At 40.3% G+C, this 22,493-nt stretch overlaps 2 protein-coding genes across 2 annotated transcripts; both read right to left on the bottom strand.

Moving 5' to 3' along the window:
* Positions 1-1,247: 1,247 nt before the first annotated feature.
* LOC133734236 (G-type lectin S-receptor-like serine/threonine-protein kinase RKS1) lies at positions 1,248-4,654 on the bottom strand. Its single transcript, XM_062161873.1, has 7 exons — positions 3,278-4,654; positions 3,024-3,161; positions 2,673-2,821; positions 2,283-2,493; positions 1,937-2,174; positions 1,709-1,859; positions 1,248-1,636 (listed from the first exon to the last, which is right to left on the bottom strand). The coding sequence occupies exons 1-7, from the start codon at positions 4,614-4,616 to the stop codon at positions 1,334-1,336; spliced, it is 2,529 nt and encodes an 842-aa protein (XP_062017857.1). The 5' UTR covers positions 4,617-4,654; the 3' UTR covers positions 1,248-1,333.
* A 2,749-nt stretch (positions 4,655-7,403) lies between these two features.
* LOC133730707 (cysteine-rich receptor-like protein kinase 5) lies at positions 7,404-7,924 on the bottom strand. The gene is made up of 2 exons (XM_062158248.1): positions 7,781-7,924; positions 7,404-7,706 (listed from the first exon to the last, which is right to left on the bottom strand). The coding sequence occupies exons 1-2, from the start codon at positions 7,922-7,924 to the stop codon at positions 7,404-7,406; spliced, it is 447 nt and encodes a 148-aa protein (XP_062014232.1).
* Positions 7,925-22,493: the final 14,569 nt, after the last annotated feature.

The raw sequence follows: 22,493 nt of genomic DNA, 5'->3' as shown, positions 1-22,493 counted from the left end.
TGGATCTGACCCAAGACCTCCCATTTTCCATCGAAAGGTTGCCAACCACCCTTATTAGTCTGCCAGACCGAATTCAACAATGGTTGCCAGGTCATGGCGACTTGAGAGAGAGGGAGAAAATCATGATTCACCGCTGCAGAAGAAGACGAAGACCACGCCTTCATGGAGCAAAACGAAAGAAAGGAAGAGATTGTTTTGGAGATGAAGAAGAGTATAGAAACTCCCACTCATCGGTAATGTTCTATCAAACCCTAGCAGAGAGGGTCTTGATTTTTTTTTTTTTTGGTAATAAAATTCTTATCTATATTATTATTAAGATAAGAAGTTTTGTTAGCCAAAACTGAAGAAATGTACCAAAATAATCATGAAATATTAGTAAAATTTATTACTTATAAAATATATGGGGATAATATAATCAAATTACAAAAGAAATAGAAAAATAAGAATAGAAAAAAAAATGGTGGAACAGATAAGTACGTGGGAAAAACTATCCACTGAGTCTATTTTTCTCTGCAGATAACTACTCACTATTTGTGGATAACTATTGTTCTACATACATGATAAGGAGCAAACGCGCCTTAAAACCAGAGTGTGGCTTCTGTGCAATTGCTCTCATCCGGAGGCGCACAACGTTGGGACGGGCCACTGGCAATAAGTGAAAAGTTTGCTTGCAATTTAATGAAAAACTAAGCGCCAGAAGATTGCAGGCATTACTCAAACTCACACCAAGAATACATCTATGTTACCTAGAGGCAGGAATTTGTAGGATTCAAAGTTACTAGGACAAAAGTCTGTCTCTCCCCTAATAGCTAGGAATCTAGGATAAATAATGATACTTTCCTTAACAAACTTGGAAACTAAAAACATATTAGGAAAGTCTAGCATAAGTAATAGTATATCTTTGATCGAGGTGATCCATCAATTATTTAAGTACCATTTAATTTGGATTTATTGTTCTTTTTTTTCCATCTTTAAATTAATTTAGATCGATGAGTAATTTTTTTATGGTTCTGGACTACCACATGGGTATTGTCAATGACAAATAAATACATGTTACGGACCAATGACTGATATTCAGGCCGCCACATTGTACCATGGTCCAAGATGATATAATAATTTTTCTAGATCGATAACCCTTTGGCCACGGTTTGTACCCCTGACTGGAATAGATTGATATATATTAGGAAATGGATTAGATTGGATTTTAATATCCGAATCTCTTATCTGGTGTTTGCATAAATAGATAGTACTTTAGGAAATTAAAAAACAATTTTTGATGTAAATTAGTTAAACTAAAACAAGTACATATTGTCAAAATTGTAAGTTTGCATCATTATCGAGCCTCCATTGTAGTTACTGTCAAGTCATTTCTAGAAAAAGATCTGTTTGAAAGTAATGGATTAACATCAGTGCCGAAATTTCTTCTGTAAACAACTGCCGGCTGCTTTGGCAATGGAGGAGATGCTTCATCACTCAACATGAAAACAATGGCTGACATGGCAGGTCGGTCCATCGGATCTTCTTGTACACACAAGAGAGCAACTTGTATGCATCTCATGGCTTCATTTGGATGATATGACTTCAGTGTTGAATCCACAATATCCAAGGCTGTGCCTTCTCTCCAGAGCTCCCATACCTGCAGTTGAAATTTAATTTAAAAACAAATACGAGTCAGAGATAAAATGTTAGAAAGATATGTGTTGCTTACACGTCCTATTAAGTTCACGGAAGGATCCTCCGGATCAGAACCATTGTTTTTCTGGCCACTTACAATCTCCAACATTATGATCCCAAAACTAAAGACATCAGACTTTGTGGAAAATCTCCCAAATACTGCGTACTCCGGTGACATGTAGCCACTGTATATAAACAATATAGAATGTTAAACCCAAAAAATAGCATAACAAAGATTAAATGTGATATTTATTATTCTTACTATGTTCCGACAATTCGGCTTGTCTTATCTTGCAGTTGGTCTCCATGGAATATTCTAGCCATGCCAAAATCAGAAATTTTTGGGTTCATCTCATCATCTAGTAGAACATTACTAGTTTTTAGATCTCTATGGATAATCCTCAATCTTGAGTCTTGGTGAAGATACAGAATCCCACGAGCAATCCCGTTGATAATTTCAAAACGCTTTTCCCAATCCAAGAAGGACCGTCTTGTCTTATCTACATCAAAATTGAAAAGACAAATGGTACTCTTTAGTAAGAAGCTTTAAATATGTGCTTTATATTTGAGAAATGGCCTAAACCAATCATTATTTCCTCTACACGTACCAAAAAGAAAGGAGTCCAAGCCTTTGTTAGGCATGTATTCTAGGACTAACATCCTTTCTTCTCCCCTTATACAACAGCCTAAAAGTTTCACAAGGTTCCTGTGTTGAAGTCTTGCTATAAGTGCAACTTCATTCTTAAATTCTTCAATCCCTTGTCCTGAAGTTTTGGACAATCTTTTCACAGCAACTTTCTGTTCATTTGATAGCTGACCCTGAAGTTATGTTCAATATAAATATTAAGCTTTTACATACTCAACAACTTTCAGAAGCAACTAAACTGTTGATTAACTAATTAAGAATAGTGAAAAAAGCAGCCATGCCAGAACCTAACTTAGCCAGAACAAAAAGAGATTTATGAAGCTTGTTTAGGACATCTAAATTTGTTGCTTACCATATAAACAGAGCCAAAGCCACCGCGGCCAAGTTCATTGACATGAGAGAAGTGGTCTGTGGCTGCTGTTATTGTGTCAAGATCGAAAAATTGCAATTCGGGGTGTCTCTGAGTTTCCTCAAGCTCCTCTGCCTCCACAAAGTCTATGCCTAAACAATAAAGAATATTCTCTACATCATTCTATTGTTGTTGTTCTAACTGCATAACCTCCTCATTTTAGTCCATGTTTTTAAGATGCAAATGATTTTATTTTAGTTTTTCATGTGATTTACAGACGGAACAAGTTTTACCAGCTCATGACAACTAAAGCAGTATAACTAATCAATCAAAATAGATGAGAACTTCATTCACCTCTTGTGTTCCTGTTCTTCTTACGCCACTTCCATGCAAGCATAATGATTAGTACCAATGCTAGCGCACTGCACAGTATTGGAATAGCCAGCATACCCCTCCTTTCCCACAAACCTTGTGATCTTCCGGCATTTGCCGCTACATAAGAGGGTGACAAAGGATTAGAAAACAATGACATAAAAAACTAGTAATTTTGTGATTCAACACTTAAATGTAGTTAGTTGCGTGTGCTTCCATTGCAAGCAGATTAGTACCTAAGACAGTTGCATTCACACGAACATAGAGATCTCTTCCAATCTCTGTGTACACTAAAATGTCCATCAAGTCATCATACCATGTCAAGCAATCAACAATCCCTTCATTTTCATCGCTCAAATATGCAGTGCAAGAACAATTTCTTAGGCACTCCTGTGCACACTCTTTGCCACTCATACCTGATTTTAATGATGCTGCTATCGATGTGTCTGGATATTTAACTCTTGCCACCTTTATAAACCCGTCTCCATCTCCACACTTCAACAAACCAAGTCGATTACTCACACATCCACCTGAACCATTTTTCTGATTCCAATCACTTATAGAATTAGGCACATACCCTGGCAAACAGTCACACTCAAACAGATTAACATTATCAGGGCTACATCTGCTGTTGGCACCACACTGTCCGTACCTGTCACAACGGGACTTCGGTGCAGAGTAATCTTCCTTCCATTGAAGGCCACCACCATCCCATGTAAGGCGCTCTAAGGCAGAATCAGTCACTGTTATTCTTGCAATTGCGTTGGTTTCATTCATGAAATAATAAGTTTCATCTTGATTAGCGACCAAAGTAGGCGCTGGCCCTGGATCACTTCGCCAATACTTACTCAAACCTTTATACAAAAAAAATTGGGGAGATGCATTATGATCTGAACTTAGCCTATAGGTATAGTCCCCAGTTCCAGGGTCATCTTGTGACTTCCAAGATGTTAAAACCCATTCTTGCCCAGTTTTCCAATTCACCCCAATTTTCATACCTGGAATTAAAGTATCTATAGGATAATCAAAACTTTGCCATATAAAGATTTCATTTTTATCATCCTGGAACACAACTAAATTTCCTGTATCCAAAAGCTGTGCAGATAAAGTGCTTGTGTTAACATTTTGAACCGACCGTGACGCATTTGTGGACCATATAGGGCTGCTCTCCATGTTATAAGCATAAAGGACTAGTTCTCCATACCTGTTCATTGTGAGCACACCAGAGGTATCATTGATGGGATTGTTCCTGTTTGCAATCCACACCACTGTTTTATTAGGTACTCTAGTCTGAGAATACCAGATTCCAACATACCGGTAGCTAGAATTTCCGGGGCTGAAGAAACCCAATTCAAACTTGCTTTCTTTGGACACTAAATAGTCACCATCAGCATCCTTCAATTGTCCTTCGTTCCCTCTCATGGTGTCCCTGGAAGTGCAGAACTGAAAGAAGAGAAAGAGAAGCAGAGCTTTCAAAACCATTTTCTCGGTATTTTCAATTCTGTAGGAATGAACCAATGGCATCTTTTTTCTCATTTTCATACTTGAGCTGGTGATAAATGAGATGAGTTGCATAATGTTGATCTTCCGGGCAATTCTTCTACTTTGAACTTTTCCAAATAGGGTCATTTTGTCTAGTCTGAGATGACAATAACTCATCTAAAAGCCGGTCATTCTAGGCCAGACATCAGTCTGAGGTCTTAACTTGTGCCTGCATGTTGACTGTGACTCATGTTGATAATCTGGCGGTACAATTATTAGAGTGAAGCTACTAAATGGAGAAAATGATTTTCTTGTTTAGTACTTAATGCCGGGTCAACAACGCATCTGATAACTAGACTTTGGGCAGGAGTTCGACACTTCTCAGATCACGGTAAAACACCAAATAAGCAGGACATTCTTTGAAATCCACACCGTCATCAGGTTCTGTTTTCTCTCCAGAGGTCCCAAACCGGTACTTGGAAGTATGAATTGAGAAATGGATAAATAATTACTCAATGCCTGAATTTGAAATGCTGTTAGTATTTGGGGATTTGTGTCATAAATTTTTTTTTTTTTTTTTGTGATGTTTTTGGAGCTTAATAATAGGTTCACAACTTGCTGTGGCGTTAGCAACTTGTCGCCAAGTTGACCATGGTTGATACCAAGTGATGCAACTCCTTGTAGGAAATAGATGAGCGAACAGAGAAGAAGCAGAGCAGTATAGATTCAGCTAAATTTTGCCATTGAGACTGTTCAGTGAAAAGTTTGCTTGCAATTCAATGAAAAACTAAGCACCAGAAGATTGCTCGCCCCACTTAATCTCAGAGGCAAGTAATTTATATGATTTATAATTACTAGGACAAAAAGTTTGTCACTTCCCTAAGCACTAGGAATTGCGAAATTATGCTTTCCCTAAGCACTAGGAAATTATGCTTTCCTTAAAAAACTTGGAAACCAAAAATAAATTAGGAAAGTCTAGCACAAGTAATCCTATCTTTGATCACAGCTAGGGGTTTCCTTCTATTTACTGTATTTACCATTAAATTCTGACTTAATGTTTTTTCCATATTCAAATGCTGGTGACCCTTTGGCCACTTTTGGTACGCTTGACTGGAATAGATTGATATTAGGAAATGGATTAGATTGGATCGTAATATCCTAATCTTATCTGGTGTTTGCAAGAACAGATAGAAGATGGATAGGAATTAAAAACAAAAAATTCTGATGAAAAATTGATAAGAGCATATTTATGCGATGTTAATAGCGTTAATCTCCATACTTTCTTTGTTAGTTTAGTGTATTTTCTAGTTATTTACTTTGTTTATTTGTTTTATAGGTATCTTGGAGTAAAGAAGAAGAAAAGAAGTAAAAGAGGGATTGAAAAGCAAAATCGGGAAATCTGCCTGTGCAGATCAGTTAAATTCGACAGAGCACTGAGACCAGCTCAGAACGATCCAGAGGATGATCTTTATATTGATGGATAGCCTCGGATGTCTAGTTTCCAGATCTTTTTACGGCTCATCAATATCATTTTTCTAGAAGAAGTTATGGTCGATTTAGTACAAGAAGGTCAGGCTGCGCGTGAATCTGAGGTTGGACGGGAATTTATGTTTCGAGGCCCAAATCACACCGAGAAGCCCGAGGACGAGTTTGTGCTTCATATTCCGACTTATGATGGACAAATGGCATGATGTGAATGGTTGGAATGAGTCATCAAGTTCAAGAGCCAATAGGAAAACTCCACCTAAGCACGCTAACCCTAATTCTTTTAAGTTTTGGATTTCCTACACAACAAGAAAGATGGAGGCAACCTCTAACCATATAAAAGGAGATGATTCTGCAGCAGCTCTCGCGCTCTCTCTTCCTCCCTTTCTTTAGTTTGTTTTATTTCTTCCATGTTTAACTAGTTTTTATTAGTTAGGGGGCTGCTTGAAGCCCCTAGACATGAACTACAAGATGATTTGACCTTTGATGTTATTTTCTTTTAATCCAAGATGAGACTTTTGTTTACTGCTTTTCCATTGATGAATTCTTGCTTGTATGCTTTGAGTGCACGCTTAGTATGCATGTTAGGATTCTACCGCTTTGATTGTTTGATGCCTGTGTCAATAGTTGGACTCCTCAAACCTTCTAGAGAAGCAGTTGTTAGTTTTCACTATCAAGTAAACTAAGTCCTAGGTTTAGCAAGGCGCTAAGTTTATTGCGATGCCTAGTGATGTCTCAAACTCTTTTAGACCTTAATGATCTCTGCATGTTTAATCTAATAAGCGTACCTTTCGGTTGCATTGCTTGGGAATAGTCTAGGTGTAGAGCACTTCCTGCCTAGCGTACGAAGTAAGAAAGGGTAATAGGTTGTGTTCAAGCGTACCGAGCCAACCTGAGCATCTTCATCTAGATTAATTGAATTAGGATTGAACAAATTGTCTTGTGTGTGATTGTCCGGGGTGGATGCATCTTCCCTAACTATCTTTATCATATTGTTTTCAAACCATCTTAAAATCTGTTTTCGTTACTTTCTGTCCTCTATATTTTTATAATTATTTTATATAGTAAACGATATCCGAATAATACCAAATTTTGTGTGCTAGACTCCCTGTGTGTCTAGTATATCTCTGTAAATTTTCGTAATTTTCTGAGTAGTTTAGATTAGGTTTTTAATTAGGTTTTCGACTGCTGTTCGCTAGGAACAGTGGTCACTTTTGTGACATTGTTTTGAGTAGTTATAACCTTAGTCCTCTGCGGGAAAGACACTTGTTTACCCTTGCTACAATTGACAATCTTAAGTGTGAATAAGGAAAATCAATAGCTTATAAATTTAGCTATCAAAAATTAATTAAACTGAAAACAGGTACATATTTTCAGAATTTTAAGTTTGCATAATCATCGAGCTTCCATTGTAGTTATTGTCAAGTCGTTTATAGAATAAGATTCTTTCGGAAATAATGGATCAACATCAGCGCCGGAATCTCTTCTGTAAACAAATGCTGGCTGCATAGGCAATGGAGGAGATGCTTCACCACTCAACATGAAAACAATGGCTGACATGGCAGGTCGATCCTTTGAATCTTCTTGTACACACAAGAGCGCAACTTGTATGCATCTCATGACTTCATTAGGCTGATATGACTTCAGTGTCGAATCCAAAATATCTAAGGCTCTGCCTTCTCTCCAGAGCTCCCAAACCTGCAGTTGAAATTTAGTTCAAAAATAAAATAAATACTCAGAGATAAAATGTTAGAAAAATATGAGTTGCTTACACGTCCTATTAAGTTCACAGAAGGATCCTCCAGATCAGAGCCACTGTTTTTCTGGCCACTTACAATCTCCAACATTATGATCCCAAAACTAAAGACATCAGATTTTGTAGAAAATCTCCCAAAGACTGTATACTCTGGCGACATATGTATAGTGGCTATAAACAAAAGAGTGTTATAGCCAAAGCATAGAATAATAAAGATTAAATGTGATATTTATTGTTCTTACTATGTTCCGACAATTCGGCTCGTCTTATCTTGCAGTTGGTGTCCGTGGAATATTCTAGCCATGCCAAAATCAGAAATTTTTGGGTTCATCTCAGCATCTAGAAGAATATTATTAGTTTTCAGATCTCTATGGATGATCCTCAATCTTGAGTCTTGGTGAAGATACAGAATCCCACGAGCAATTCCGTTGATAATTTCAAAGCGCTTTTGCCAATCCAAGAAGGACCGTCTTGTGTTATCTACATCAAATTGCAAATGGTACTATTTAGTATGAAGCTTCAAGCATGTTCTTTATATTTGAGAAATGGCCTGAACCAATCATTACCTCTACACATACCAAAAAGAAAGAAATCCAAGCTTTTGTTGGGCATGTATTCTAGCACTAACATCCTTTCTTCTCCCTTTATACAACAGCCTAAAAGTATCACAAGATTCCTGTGTTGAAGTCTTGCTATAAGTGCAACTTCATTTTTGAATTCTTCAATCCCTTGTCCTGAAGTTTTGGACAATCTTTTCACAGCAACTTTTTGTTCATTTGGTAGCTGACCCTGTGTTAGGGAATTTAATCCCTCCGCCACGCAAGTACTAGAAATAGAGATAGAAAGAAGAAATAACCAAGCCAAGAAGACAACAAGATTTAACGAGGTTCGGCCAATATCCTTGCCTACGTCCTCGGAGAGTTTCACCTTCACTAATGAGAGAATTACACAAGTACAAGATTACACCGCTCAAGTTTATGCCCAACCCAATCCCTTGTATCCAATAGGATACCCCTTGTACACCCTCTCTCAACCTAGAAGATCACTCTACCCCAAGAGCTATTCACACTCTTGAACACAACTCACTTTGCTTCTATACACGAAGACCCTTAGAGTTGCTCTAGACCTCCCCTTGCTTGCCTCCACACAAGCTTCATCTATTTATACCATTGATGCAAGTCTCTAGACTCACTTCATCAATGCTCATACATGAATCAACCACCCATCTCCCACATTAATTCCCTAGGAAGACTAAACAGGTCAAAAACATAAATTTAACTATGCATTTCTTCCCAATGCATCAACTTGACCATGCATTTATACCCAATGCATGCACTTTTTTTTTTTTTTTTTTTTTGAAAAGGGTTTGGAACCCAGCCTAGCTGGGAGGCTCAGCCCCACGCCCGGTTCCATTTATTTTATTAAAAGTAAAATTTTGCATCGGGGGGGACATAAAACCTGAACCCCGAGCTACAGAAAAACAGTGACAATAATCCTCGTAGAGAACATCCTGAATAATAGCAGGAGTCTCATCTAACCAAACATCATCAATAACAACAACACTAGCAAGGTGTGCAAGTCTATCTGCAACACCATTTGCTTCCCGGTAGGTATGTAGAATTCTAACTGATTGAAAAGAAGAAAAGTATTCTTTACAATCATCTAAAATTCTACTTACCTCCGACAGATTCTCCTCCTCACTTTTAAGAGCAGTAATCAGAGTGGCCGAATCGCTCTCAATATCTATGTCCGCCCAACCTTGGTGAATACCAAGAAGAAGACCAGCTCTACACGCCTCTGCCTCCATACTAAGGGCTGAGTGTGCATGTAAAAAAGGTCTAGCCATGGCCGCGATCCCCCTACCCTCATGATCTCTGACAACTACACCAATACCTCCACAACCATCGTTCACACGGAAAGCTCCATTAATGTTGATTTTCAGTCTGCCGCTAGGTGGGTTCTGCCACTTAGTTAAAGGCCTTTTTCCTTGTTTTCCAGCTTTACAGTTAACCCTCTGATACTCCTCTAACTGTCTGCTACACCATTGAATCATCCACAAAGGCCGACAAGCACCATCATTCCAAACCAGGTTGTTCCTTTCCGTCCACACTGTCCATAACGCCATAAAAAAATAATTCACCTGTTCCTCTGCCATACCTTCAATTTGGTCAAAGATCCAATCTCTCATACAACTCCCAGATTGCTCCATTGTCACTAGCTTCAATGGCCCACACATCCAAAACCCACTAAGAGCACCACACTTAAAAAACAAATGCATGCTGGTCTCTTCCACTTTATTACAAAAAACACATTTATAATTAGGTAGAACAACTCTACGTGATTTTAAGGCTGACCTTGTAGGAAGAATATCACGTAGAAGCCTCCACATGAAGATCCGTACTTTGGGTGGGACAGCAGCCTGCCAAATCTTATTCCAATAACCTCGGAGAGCACATTCATTCTTGCTTGATGATGCTACTGATCTTGCAGCAACCTCCATAGAATTCATAAACACGTAATAACCACTTCTGACACTATACTGGCCTTTCTTATCAAAATGCCAAACATAACGATCATTGGCATTACGAAGGCTCAGAGGGATAGCAGCAATCCTCCTTACCTCTTCCTCTGTGAATAGTTCCCCCAGCAAGTCACACATCCATTCTTTATTTTCTTCGTCAATGAGGGCAGCCACTGTCCAATCTTCAGTACCTTCCATAATTGGTGAAAAGGGTTTAAATGAGTACGGCAAGGGCACCCATGGATCCCTCCATAGCGAGATATTTAATCCGTTTCCCACTTGAATCCGAAGGCCTTTCTGTAGCACCAACCTGCCGGACATGATGCTACGCCAAGTGTAAGACGCTCCTCCCTTCAAAACAGCTTCCATGAAGGAGCATTGAGGATAATATTTAGCTTTTAGGAGGCGAGCAATGAGAGAGTCCGGTTTGTGTATGAGTCTCCAACCTTGTTTTGCCAACAACGCCAAATTGAAATAATGCATATTCCGGAATCCCACACCTCCTTCATTTTTAGGGCGGCACAACTTATCCCAAGAGAGCCAATGAATTTTCTTGCTATCAGTGGAATCTCCCCACCAAAATCTAGCCATGAGTTGGTGCATTCCCTCACACAAATGTTTCGGTAATTCAAAACATCCCATAACATACGAGGGAATTGCTTGAGCCACAGCTTTTATTAATACTTCCTTTCCTGCAATACTCAAAGTTTTCTCCCTCCAGCCTTGAGTTCTGGCACGAATTTTTTCATTCAAAAACCCAAAGGCCTTTTCTTTAGAATAACTAATCTCCGTTGGAAGCCCCAAATATTTATCATGCTTCTCCACCCTTGTAACACCCATTGTTGCAGCTAACTCCTCCTGAAAATTGAGTGCAACGTTTTTACTAAATGATATACAACTCTTCTGGTAGTTTACCTGTTGTCCCGAGGCGAGCTCATACTCCTGCAGAATTCCTTTCAACGCAACACAATCTGCCATTTCAGCTTTGAGAAAGATAAAGGAGTCGTCGGCAAAGAAAAGATGGCTTATACTTGGGGCACCGACACAAATCTCTATTCCATGCAGCAAGTCAGCCCGCTCTGCTTGCATAATCATCCTGGATAGGGCCTCCGCACAAATAAGAAACAAATATGGGGAAATAGAGTCCCCCTGCCTCAGGCCTCTAGAAGGAACAACTTTCCCCCTAGGTTCACCATTGACAATAAAAGAATAGCTCACCGTACGCACACAACACATGATCCACTGCACCCACTCCCTACAAAACCCCAATTGCATCATCACTGCCTCTAGAAACCCCCATTCCACTCTATCATACGCCTTGCTCATATCCAACTTCAAAGCACAATACCCTTTCTTCCCACTGCGACGCCTCTTTAGACAATGTGAAATCTCAAAAGCAGCCAATGCATTATCCGAAATTAAACGCCCAGGTACAAATGCGCTCTGAAATGGAGAGATTAGAGAATCTAGCAAGGGCTTCAAACGATTTGCTAAGACTTTCGACCCAATTTTATAGAGCACATTGCATAGACTAATAGGGCGAAGCTGAGACATATGTTGTGGTACTTCCACTTTCGGAATTAACGTAACCAAAGTGGAATTAATTGTCCTCAAATGCTCCTCTGAACCCACCATTAATCTTACAGCCCTCACCACATCCCTGCCAACAAGATCCCAGAACGTTTGATAAAAAGAAGGCGAAAAACCATCTGGGCCCGGTGCCTTTGAAGGGTGCATGGCCTTTAATGCATCGTAAATCTCCGTCTCTTCCAACTCCCTTGTCAAATGAACATTGTCTGCATGTGAAACCAACATAGGGAATGTATCTAGAATGTTCTGGAAATTTGCATGGGAGGTTGACGTGAAAAGTTCTTTAAAGTATGAAAGCACAATATTCTCCAAAGCATTATCATCTGTACGCCACACCCCATCACTATCAAACAGCCCCACAATTGTATTTTTCTTTTTTCTATTGCTAGCTCTCTGGTGAAAAAACCTTGTGTTCATGTCTCCATTAGTTAACCAGAACACCTTTGCTCTCTGTCTCCAAAAGTCATGCTCTCTCCTTAGAAGACCATTCAACTTAGCTTCAAGTACCAATCTCTCTGCATCAGGAGGCGCCGACGGTGACACATTAAAAAATGAGGAGAGTTGTGCTCTCGTCGACTCAATCTCCTGCTTTAAATTACCGAACAAAGACTCACTCCACGTCTCCAATGCTACTCGGGTTTTTTGCAATTTGTTCCATAAAATATGGAAAGGATCAGGTCCAGCCGTGCTCTCCCAGCCCTGTCTAACAACTTCTCTGCAAGCCTCCTCGTTCAACCAAAATTCCTCAAACTTGAAACGTCGCCTCCTTTTTTTCCTACGCAACCTTTGGTCCCGAACTTCCAACAAAATAGGTAAATGGTCTGAAGCAGAGGGATTCAAATGCGTCACCTTCGACGCTGGGAACAAACTTTTCCAACTAAGTGACCCAGTAAATTTATCCAACCTTATTTTCACTTCCTCGCCCCCACGAATCCCACGCCATGTGAATTTCGGTCCCACCACCGGTAGCTCACCCAGCTCACAAAAAGCCATTGCCTCTTGCAAACCCGCCATCTGACTTGCCCTTCGAAACGCACCACCCAATTTATCCGAGGCAAGCGAAATTTCATTGTAATCTCCTCCAACAACCCAGGGCAGATTGCCTTGCAAACTCAGAGAACGTAACAAACTCCAAGTCTTATATCGATTCTCCACTCTAGGTTGCCCATATAAACCAGTAAACCTCCAACTCTTCGGTTCTCCACTCTTTCCAATAGTGACATCGATATGGCTCTCCGATAAAGATTGGAGAGACACATCCACTTCCTCCTTCCACATCAAACACAGCCCACCAGCTCTACTTACACCCTTGCTTTTTTTCTTTTTAACAAACTTACAATCAACTGCAATTGCATTCCTCCACCCGATCTGATTCCTGACTTCCACCATTTCCTTTGCCGTACATAGAGTTTCACTTAAAAAGATTACACTGGGATGGTTGAGGGATACTATCCCTTTGAGCCCTGTAACTGTCCAGGGGTTCCCAATGCCCTGGCAGTTCCAACATAGTACATTCATGGCTCGTGATGGGTCGATTCCGGACCCATCACGGAAGAACGATCAAGAGTACGCTCAACACTCAGCTGCAATTTCTTTGGAGACTTCATCACCACTGTGACCCCTTTTCTCTTCCCACCGCCAACAACAAACACCTGCTTAGCCACGGGTTTTTTCTTCGTGGCAGGCCAATTAGACTCAGGAGCCAGTCCGGCCTCATTCTGGCCCCCCAAGTCACTAGTATTTGCCGAAGACCCAGCCTTCCCCGATAATAGACTCCGCTTTGAAGACATCTCATAAGTAGGCCCAATAAGACTCACCTGTTTAATTGGAGCAGCCCCCCTCCTTGTTTTGCCTTCCTTCTTAGACTTTGGACCCAGCAGTTTCGAGTTGGGCTGACTTGACTGAGGCCCAACCCCATTACTCCCATCTATAACTACCTCATGAGAATTTGACTTCAACTCCTCCTTATTTAAAATGTTACTGGGTGGAAAGTGGATTTGACGTCCAAGGGAAGTAGCAGTCAACTTAATCTCTTCCACAGATTGCTCCCACTCACCGCCAACCTTTTCTTTAGCAGACCCATCCCTCATTAATGCAAACGACAAATCTGGGGGGCATTGAGTTTCGCTTTCTCTTAGATTGAGATCACACAATGGCGTTTCTTTAACAGAGGAATTACATACCTTAAGCCTGTCAATCGTACCCTGGTCACATGGGGTAGCCTTTCCTGTCAAGTCAGTAATACCCTCCGACGCCGCCGAAATCAGAGATGAGGCATTGTTATTTCTACAATCCACCCTGGCATCATCTCTAGGGTCAACTTCGACCCCACATATAATCTCGGGACTTACTTCCGAGTTGCAGATCTCCATGCATGACCCAATAGGCACCTCAGATACTGTAGCTTGTATTTCTCCAATGCGACGTCTCTTTTGCCTTGAATCTGACAACAGGTCCCCGGTTTCCTGTTGAGTGGTAGCACCATTGGGAAGTTCACCAGTTGAACAGTACTCATGCACCTGGTTCCGTTCGAAATCATCTCTTGGTCTAGCAAAACCAGAGACAGAATCAACAAACTCCGGTGCCTTCAACGACCAAGCTGGTTTCATTGGCTCAAAAAAACGTTGTTGATAGCGGTTGTTGAAAATAGGTCCTTCATGCTCTGCTCTTAGAAAATCTCCAAATTGTCTTTGTTGGGGAAGACTCAAAGAACAATCTTTTTTATTGCACTCCCCTTCAACGTGATCAAGGTGACCACAAATAAAACAGAAATTGGGAAGTTTTTCATACCTGATTTCATAAAGTTTTGACCTATTATTGATTTTGAGCTTGACAAAGCGCTTGATAGGCTTGAACACGTCAATCGCCACTCTGACTCGTAAGTAATCTGTTAAGCAAACCCCAGCTTCACCGAGATCAGCCCATTTGTAATGGCCTAGGCATCTCCCTGCAAGTTGGCCAACATCCTCGGTCATATCTTCCGGGTCGAGACCATGAACTTGTACCCAGAAATACCCAGTTGTCAAGGGGATCGAAGTCGGGGGACCCTTTCCATTCGCATCTGCCAGCACCAACAGAGCTTTATCTATCGACCAAGGACCACCTCTTAAGATTCTGGACTTGATAGCTTCAGAGGAGACTTCAAAAATCAACTTGCCGTGACCCAGACCACCCACTCGAAGGCCATTATCCTTCCAAACATTCCTGAAAATCTTGAGCAGCCCTCCTCTGCATATGGGTTTCGAGCTCAGGACCAGACCAACCAACAAGTGTTTGGTTTGTTTAACTGCACCAAGGTCAGATTCCAGAACGAACTCAATCTTCTCCTCATCGGTAAGGGCGAGGTTGTTTGCAAAACGGCCAACTAAGTCCTCCATTCTTGAGAAAACCCACACTAACACCAGTTCCCACACTTTAAGTAACCAAAGAAAAGTGTACATAAGCAAAGGGCGAGAGTAAAAACTACAATGGGGAAGTTAAAGGCAGGGTTGGTGGAGGTTTGGGTGGGTAAGAAGAAATGAGATGGTTTGGGGTAGGTAGAAATTATGGGTATGAATATGATAGGCTGAAAAGGATTAAAGGGAGTTGGGAAGGTGGCCCAATGCATGCACTTGACCATGCACCAATTTTTCATGCATAAGTTGTCACCTTGAATGCACAAACAATTAATACCATGCATTCATGCCATGCAAAATATCTCCACCAAGGAGGGATAGGCACCAAACCCAACACCCTGAAGTTATGTTGAATATCAATATTAATCTTTCACATAGTCAACACCTTTAAGGAGCAACTCCTGATTAAGTAGTTATGATTACTAGTAAAAGAAACAACCATGCCAGAACCTAACATAGAGCAAAAGGAGATTTTTGGAGCTTAGAAATGTTTTGGTTATCTAAATTTGTTGCTTACCTTATAAACAGAGCCAAAACCACCATGGCCTAGTTCATTGACACGAGAGAAATGGTCTGTGGCTGCTATTATTGTGTCAAGATCGAAAAATTGCAATTCGGGGTGTCTCTGGGTTTCCTCAAGCTCCTCTGCCTCACAATCTATGCCTAAACAATAAACAATTATTCTCTACATCATTTTATCCTCGTTGTTCTAACTGCATAACATCATCACTTTAGTCCATGTTTTTAAGATGCAGATGATCTTGTTGAAGTTCTTTCATGTGATTTACAGACGGAACAGTGTCAATAGCTCATGACAACTAAGGCATGCAGTTTAACTAATTAATGAAAATAGATGAGATCTTCTTTTACCTTTCGTGTTCCTATTCTTCTTACACCACCAATAGGCAAGCATAATAATTAGTACCAATGCCAGGAGAGCAGACAGTATTGGATTAGCTAATTACACGCATTTTTATGCGCGTAATTGGATTCTAAATATTAGAATTACACTAATTCTCAAACCAATTATTATGTAATTAATTCAATTTTATTTGTTTGTAGGAAATAAAGGGGGTTGTGGATTTCGGAAGAAGTCGTGTGAAAATGGCGGCAATTGGAATTACTGACAAAAAGACGAAATTGTTGACATGGTCAACCACAGTCAAAGTCAAGAAATTGGATTCTAAACATTAGAATTACACTGATTCTCAAACCAATTATTATGTAATTAATTCAATTTTATTTGTTTGTAGGAAATAAGCGGTGTTGTGGATTTCGGAAGAGTTGTGTGAAAATGGCGGCAATTAGAATTACTGACAAAAAGACGAAATTGTTGACATGGTCAACCATAGTCAAAGTCAAGAAAGAGTAGAATGCAATTATGCATAATTTTGGGTGCAAGTGCTTGAAAATATAAGGAGTTAGCAATGGATGAGAGAGAGAGACAAGAAGAAGAAGAAAAATAATTCAAAAAAAAAGAAAAACAAGAGAGGAGAAAATGAGTGGATGGCAGCATAATCAATCAATTAAACATTGATTTGATTAATGTTTAATTGGGGAAGGCTAGCAGCCCATCACGTGGAAGAAAAGATTAAAAAAAAATCCTTTCAATCCCAGCCACACATGTCAACCTCACCATCCATTTCTCTTAAATCCCAATCATCCATTTCTCATCTGTCTCTTCCTTTTCAAACAGCCACCCACTTCAATTAATCCATTCTCTCCTCTCTCTCCATATATATAGACCACGACCCATTCATCATACCTTCTACAGTAGCCGCACCACCACAAAATTGAGGCAACCCTTTCGCCTCGTTTGTTTCGCGGATTTGAGAACTTAGGAAAGGAAAGATTCATTTCATTTGTTTGGTAACCATAAAGTCCGGAAATGCTTTCCTTACATAGGAGAAAGTTGGGGGTAAACTCATTCCACTCAAACTTCATGGGATTGAGTTTCTCATCCCATTTTCCAGCATTAATTGCAATAATTTTAGACAATAATACCCCAACATTAATTGTTTGAGTACCCTTGATAGAAAATTCATTCTAGGTTGTTTTTATTTTAAAATAGAAGGGTATTATTGAAACATTGATATATTTTTACTTTCCTTTCCTACACCAACCAAACATCGGAAGGGAAATCAAATAGTCTTTCTTGGATGCTTTCCCTGCTTTGCCAAACACAGGAAAGGAAATATAACAGGAACTTTAGTTTCCCTTCCCCATGGGAAAGACAATGGAATTGATTTCCCTTCCGTGAACCAAACGAGGCCTTTGTTCTGCTCTCTTTCCCATCTTTCTCCACCATTTTTCCATACTTTCTTTAGTTTTATTTTAGGGATTTGAAGGATTTACTCACCCAAAACTTCAAAAATTCATCAAAGACTTCTTCTCTACAAAATTCAAGACTTGGGTAATTGTGGGAGTTGTAAATCAAGACTAGTAGTCTTTTAGCTATTTATTCTTGTTTTCTCCTACACTTCTCTTCTCTTTTGTATTTAAATTTTGTAATTTTGATGTCTATGATTATGGGTTGTGAATAATTTCCTTATTGGGGTAGGGTTGTGTGCCCTAGCCTAAATTTTGTGTAAAAGATGTTTAATTTAATGTAATGATGCAATTTTCATATGATGGATGCTTATATCTATTTTTATTGGGTTAAAATGCATGTCTAAGAGCCTAGTCAACTCTAGGGTGTGTATTTTGAGCATGTCTAGGACGGAGTTAGAGACTTGATCCCCTCTAATTCCTAAGCTAGAAACCTTCAATTTCGTATTCGAGGGGTTATAAGCATGGTGATTTACACCCGTTGCGTGATTGTGCAAGCGGATCGCTTAGTAGTCTAATTCCTCGATCTCTAGACCTCTTGATGTGAATTAGGGACCCTTGAACCGGCTCTAATTTATGTCAAGTGAGTTCCTACGACCCTTGAATCGGAGCAAAAATACTATGAAATGGAATTTCGGTCCTTGAGCCTTGAACCGCCTTGGATACGACTACCGCATCTACATTATATTAACTTCCGACACATAGAATTTGGGTGAAGGAATCTCCCTAACACCCGACATTCCCATTTATTTGGTTACACTTTTATTAATTTCTTTGCATTTTTATTAAGGGGTTGTGACCACTTACCCAAATATGGTCCAACATTTCCCCAAACACTCCACCTACTTTTATTTGTGCCCACTTACCCAAACCACCAGTGACACGACGCATATAGGCTCCGAAAATTCCACGAATTACAAAACTGCCACTAACCACTAAATACACGACTCAAATTGTGCCAGTTTCCTCTCTCTCACACAAGTCAAATCGGTTTGAAATTCTCCGTCCCTCCATATTCTACACACACTCTCTCTCTCTCTCCCTCGCTCGCTCGCTCTATCTCTCTCTCTCTAACCCCGGGTAAACGACCTCGATACTCACCGAAGGCGATCGAGTAATTTTCTAGGTCCAGCAACGCTTCTTGTTCCTCCGGCTTTGGAAATATAGAAAGAGGTAAAAAATCGATTTCCGTCTATTTTTTCCAGATTTTCAAGTTTTCTGCCGAATCTATTACATAAATGTTGCATTTAAACTTGTTGATCACTTCAATTTGGTTCATTCTTGTGAAATCAGTGATTTTGAATTTGCATGTGCGAAAATCTGTGAAAACTAGGGTTTCTGATTTGCATGTGTGGAATTCCGTACGGGAAGTTGTTCATTGATTGTAAACTGGTAATTGAGTGATAATGCAGACTGATTGGAAGCCTATTTTGAATTCCTAACCATAAAAACATAACTCTTTTACCGCCCAGTAGACTTTGTATTGGGGGTCAAAGATCAATGTTCTGTTTATTTCAGTACTCTAATCTGCTATTTGAATGAAAAAAGGGTTATTTTTGGTGGTCTACTGGGGGGCAATAGGGAGATTATTGCCAATTAGTAATGTCTTAACTAAAACATAACTCTATTACCCCCAGTAGACTTTGTATTGGGGGTCAAAGATCAATGTTCTGTTTATTTCAGTACTCTAATATGCTATTTGAATAAATAAAAAAAGGGTTATTTCTGGTGGTCTACTGGGGGGTAATAGGGAGATTATTGCCAACCAGTAATATCTCAACTAAAATATAACTCTATTACCCCCCAGTAGACTTTGTATTGGGGGTCAAAGATCAATGTTCTGTTTGTTTCAGTACTCTAATATGCTATTTGAATGTAAAAGGGGTTATTATATTTCTGGTGGTCTACTAGGGGGCAATAGGGATATCATTGCCAACTAGTAATGTCTTAACTGTGGTTATTTATCGATTTGTCTGGGGGTCTATTGGGGGGCAGTAGACTAATTATTGCGCCTCAATTATGTTTTTATTTCGGGCCAGTAATCTTCTAATGTTGTTACTAAAATGATTTTTGTTTTTTTTTTTTTACTGTGCAGAATGACTAGATCTAAATTCACCTTGTTGAGTGATTCTGAAGAATCTGTCCGCAGTTCAGAGGGTTCCGATGTGGGAACTAAGAGTACATTTAACCAGCCACTTCAACAGAAACTAGACCAAATTAGAAAGAGGAAGCGACAAGAGGCAGAAGAGATCCAGGATGAAGTCTCTGCAGAAGAAGGGGTCAATCAAGATTCGGAACCATCACTTGAAGACGAATCAGAATCACAAGGTGAACAGACAACGAAGAGGTTTTCCATAAAAACAAGACAACAGACAAAAAGGAAAACAGTTGAAGAAGAAGTCGAATCAGGAAAAGAAGAAACAAGGAAGAGGAGAAATGTTCAACCGCCGAAGGGTAAAGGGAAGAAGGCAATAAAAGGGACAAAGAAGAAGGAAGAACCGAAGAAGGAGGTCCAAAAAGCTAAGATTGAATGCAGGCAGCAGAAGTGCACACTCAGTGCCTTCTAGAGAGTGGTAGACGCACACAAGGACAGAATACCAGAAGAAACAAAGGAAATTTTGAGGGGTACGGATTTTGGTGAGATGATCGAAGCATTCTGGGAAGACAAGATAACCGAGAACCAGCTCCACAAACATGAAGCGGACTTGGAGGTAATAATGAGGCACTTCGACCGCAATGATAGCAAGTGGAAGTTTGGTGATGTTGTTATGGAAATTACGGAAGCAGACATCACGGCTTTGTTTCACCTTCCTGCTGAAGGAGAAGTGTTCAACGTGAACAAGAGGGTGGTCAGGGACGAAATGGAAGACTCCCCAATATTTGGCAGTCATTCGAAGAAGCAAGCTGTCCTTAGATCTGATGTGGAAACAAAGCTCATAACTGAGTTGAACAAGCCGGCAAAACTGAAGGACGCACGGAAGTTAGCCGTGTTGATGATCACGTACCTGTTCAGCACGTTCTTTTTCAGCAGAACCGGGGCTCAGATTACATGGGATATGGTCGCGGTTTGCGAACACATTGGGACCATCAACATGTACAATTGGCCAAGGTTGATTCTGGACTTCTTGATGGAAGGGCTGCAAAAATATAGGAGAAACAGTCCTGCAACAATGAATGGATGCCTGCTTCTGATTTATTACTGGTTCCTGGAGAAGACGAAGGCGAAGACCTGGATCCCGGGCAAGCAAAATGAAACTCCAAGGTTTCTTCGATGGTCAATAAAAGAAATTTTCAACTTGGAGCAGCTTTTCAAGAATGAGAACCTGGCTGTGGTAAGCAAAACAAGAAAACTATATTTTCATGCACGTTACGTAGCTTGTTACGTAGAACTGACTTATAAATGTAACAGGATCTAATCAAAGCTGGACCGTGGACTTCGGATATAGGACTGGGCGACTTCGAGCTGGATGATGAGGTGCAGGACACCCCAAGCTTCGATAACTAGGTGAGTATAACTAACTGAGCTTGTCTGCTGCTAATTACTGGGGGGCAATAATGTGATTATTGCCATCAATAATGTCTGGACCTGGTGAAGTTATTACATAAATTAGTGCTTTGAAGAGTATTCTACCTGTTTTTATGCTAATTAAAGAACATTGGCCAGCGAAACATTCAAACTATAGCTATTCTAGTTGTCTACTGGGGGGCAATAATTCGTTTACTACCCCCCCCCCCCCCCAATAACGACATTATTGGGCCCCAGTAACTTAAATGGTTTAGTGCCACTATTTGCAGGTTCCCCAAGCAAGCCAAGCCGAAGAGGAACAAATCGAAAGGCTTACGGGGAATATCAAAGAACTTATCAGTGAGATGGGGGCAGCCATTGGTGAGATGAATCCTACCAAAGAGATGGAGGAAAAGCTAGGAATGCTTGCCAAAGCAAACGAGGACCTGAATGCACAGAACATGGATTTATGGACAAAGCTAAAGCTGGCCGATGAGAGGATTAAAGGTCTCGAGGTTGAAAAGAGAGCCAAAAACAACCTCATCAGGGCTCTATACATTAGGCTCGGAAAGGAGAAGGGAGAGGTGCCTCCACAACAAAGACAGGTTCAGGTAGTTCCATTTACACCTAGAGTGGCACAAGAAGAAATTGAGGAAGAAACTTCAAACTTTGGAGCAAGTCTGGGAGAGGAAACAAGTTATGCAGCCACTGTGGAACATGAGACAGAGAGGGTGAAAGCAGCATGCCCAATGTCTATGGAACTACCTGAACAACAACAAGGTGGGGAACAGGAGGAGGAAGCCCATCTTGATATGATCGTGAACATGATTGCTGAAAATGAAGAGAATGCGGACCTTGGAAAGAAAAAGGATGAAAAAGGTGCCCCAGGCAAGCAAACAGAAAAGAAAAACATGGAGATCATGTCTATAGTGAAAAATGTCAAGACATACAAGCGGGGTGCGAAGAAAGCCAAAGAAAATGAATGGGAGTACGACACACCCGAAGAAGCAAAGATGAGGAAGAGAGCCCCACCTAAGAAAAGTAGGATCGTGCCGCAGACCCGAAGAAAAATGGAGAACAAGATCAAGATAAAGGGAGTCAACTGCAAGAAGCCTACTTGGAGGACACTGGACCCGGCAATCGGAAAGTACTTTCAAGAATTCTTCAATGCTACTGAGAAAGACACGTAAGTACACAGCCTGGTTTCAATTAGTTTATGTATTTCATATGGTTTACAAACCAATTAGAATCGATTGTTTCTGTATGTGCAGTACCGAATACTGGATCAGCAGCGATCTTTTATGCCGGATAACCAAGGATGACCTCAGAGTGATCATTCAAGAGGGTGATGTTGAAACTGATGTAAATCTGGTCCAATCAGTAATGTCTA

Source organism: Rosa rugosa, chromosome 2 (assembly GCF_958449725.1).
Source record: "Rosa rugosa chromosome 2, drRosRugo1.1, whole genome shotgun sequence".
Classification (NCBI taxonomy): domain Eukaryota; kingdom Viridiplantae; phylum Streptophyta; class Magnoliopsida; order Rosales; family Rosaceae; genus Rosa; species Rosa rugosa.
This window is presented reverse-complemented; position numbering and strand designations above follow the sequence as displayed.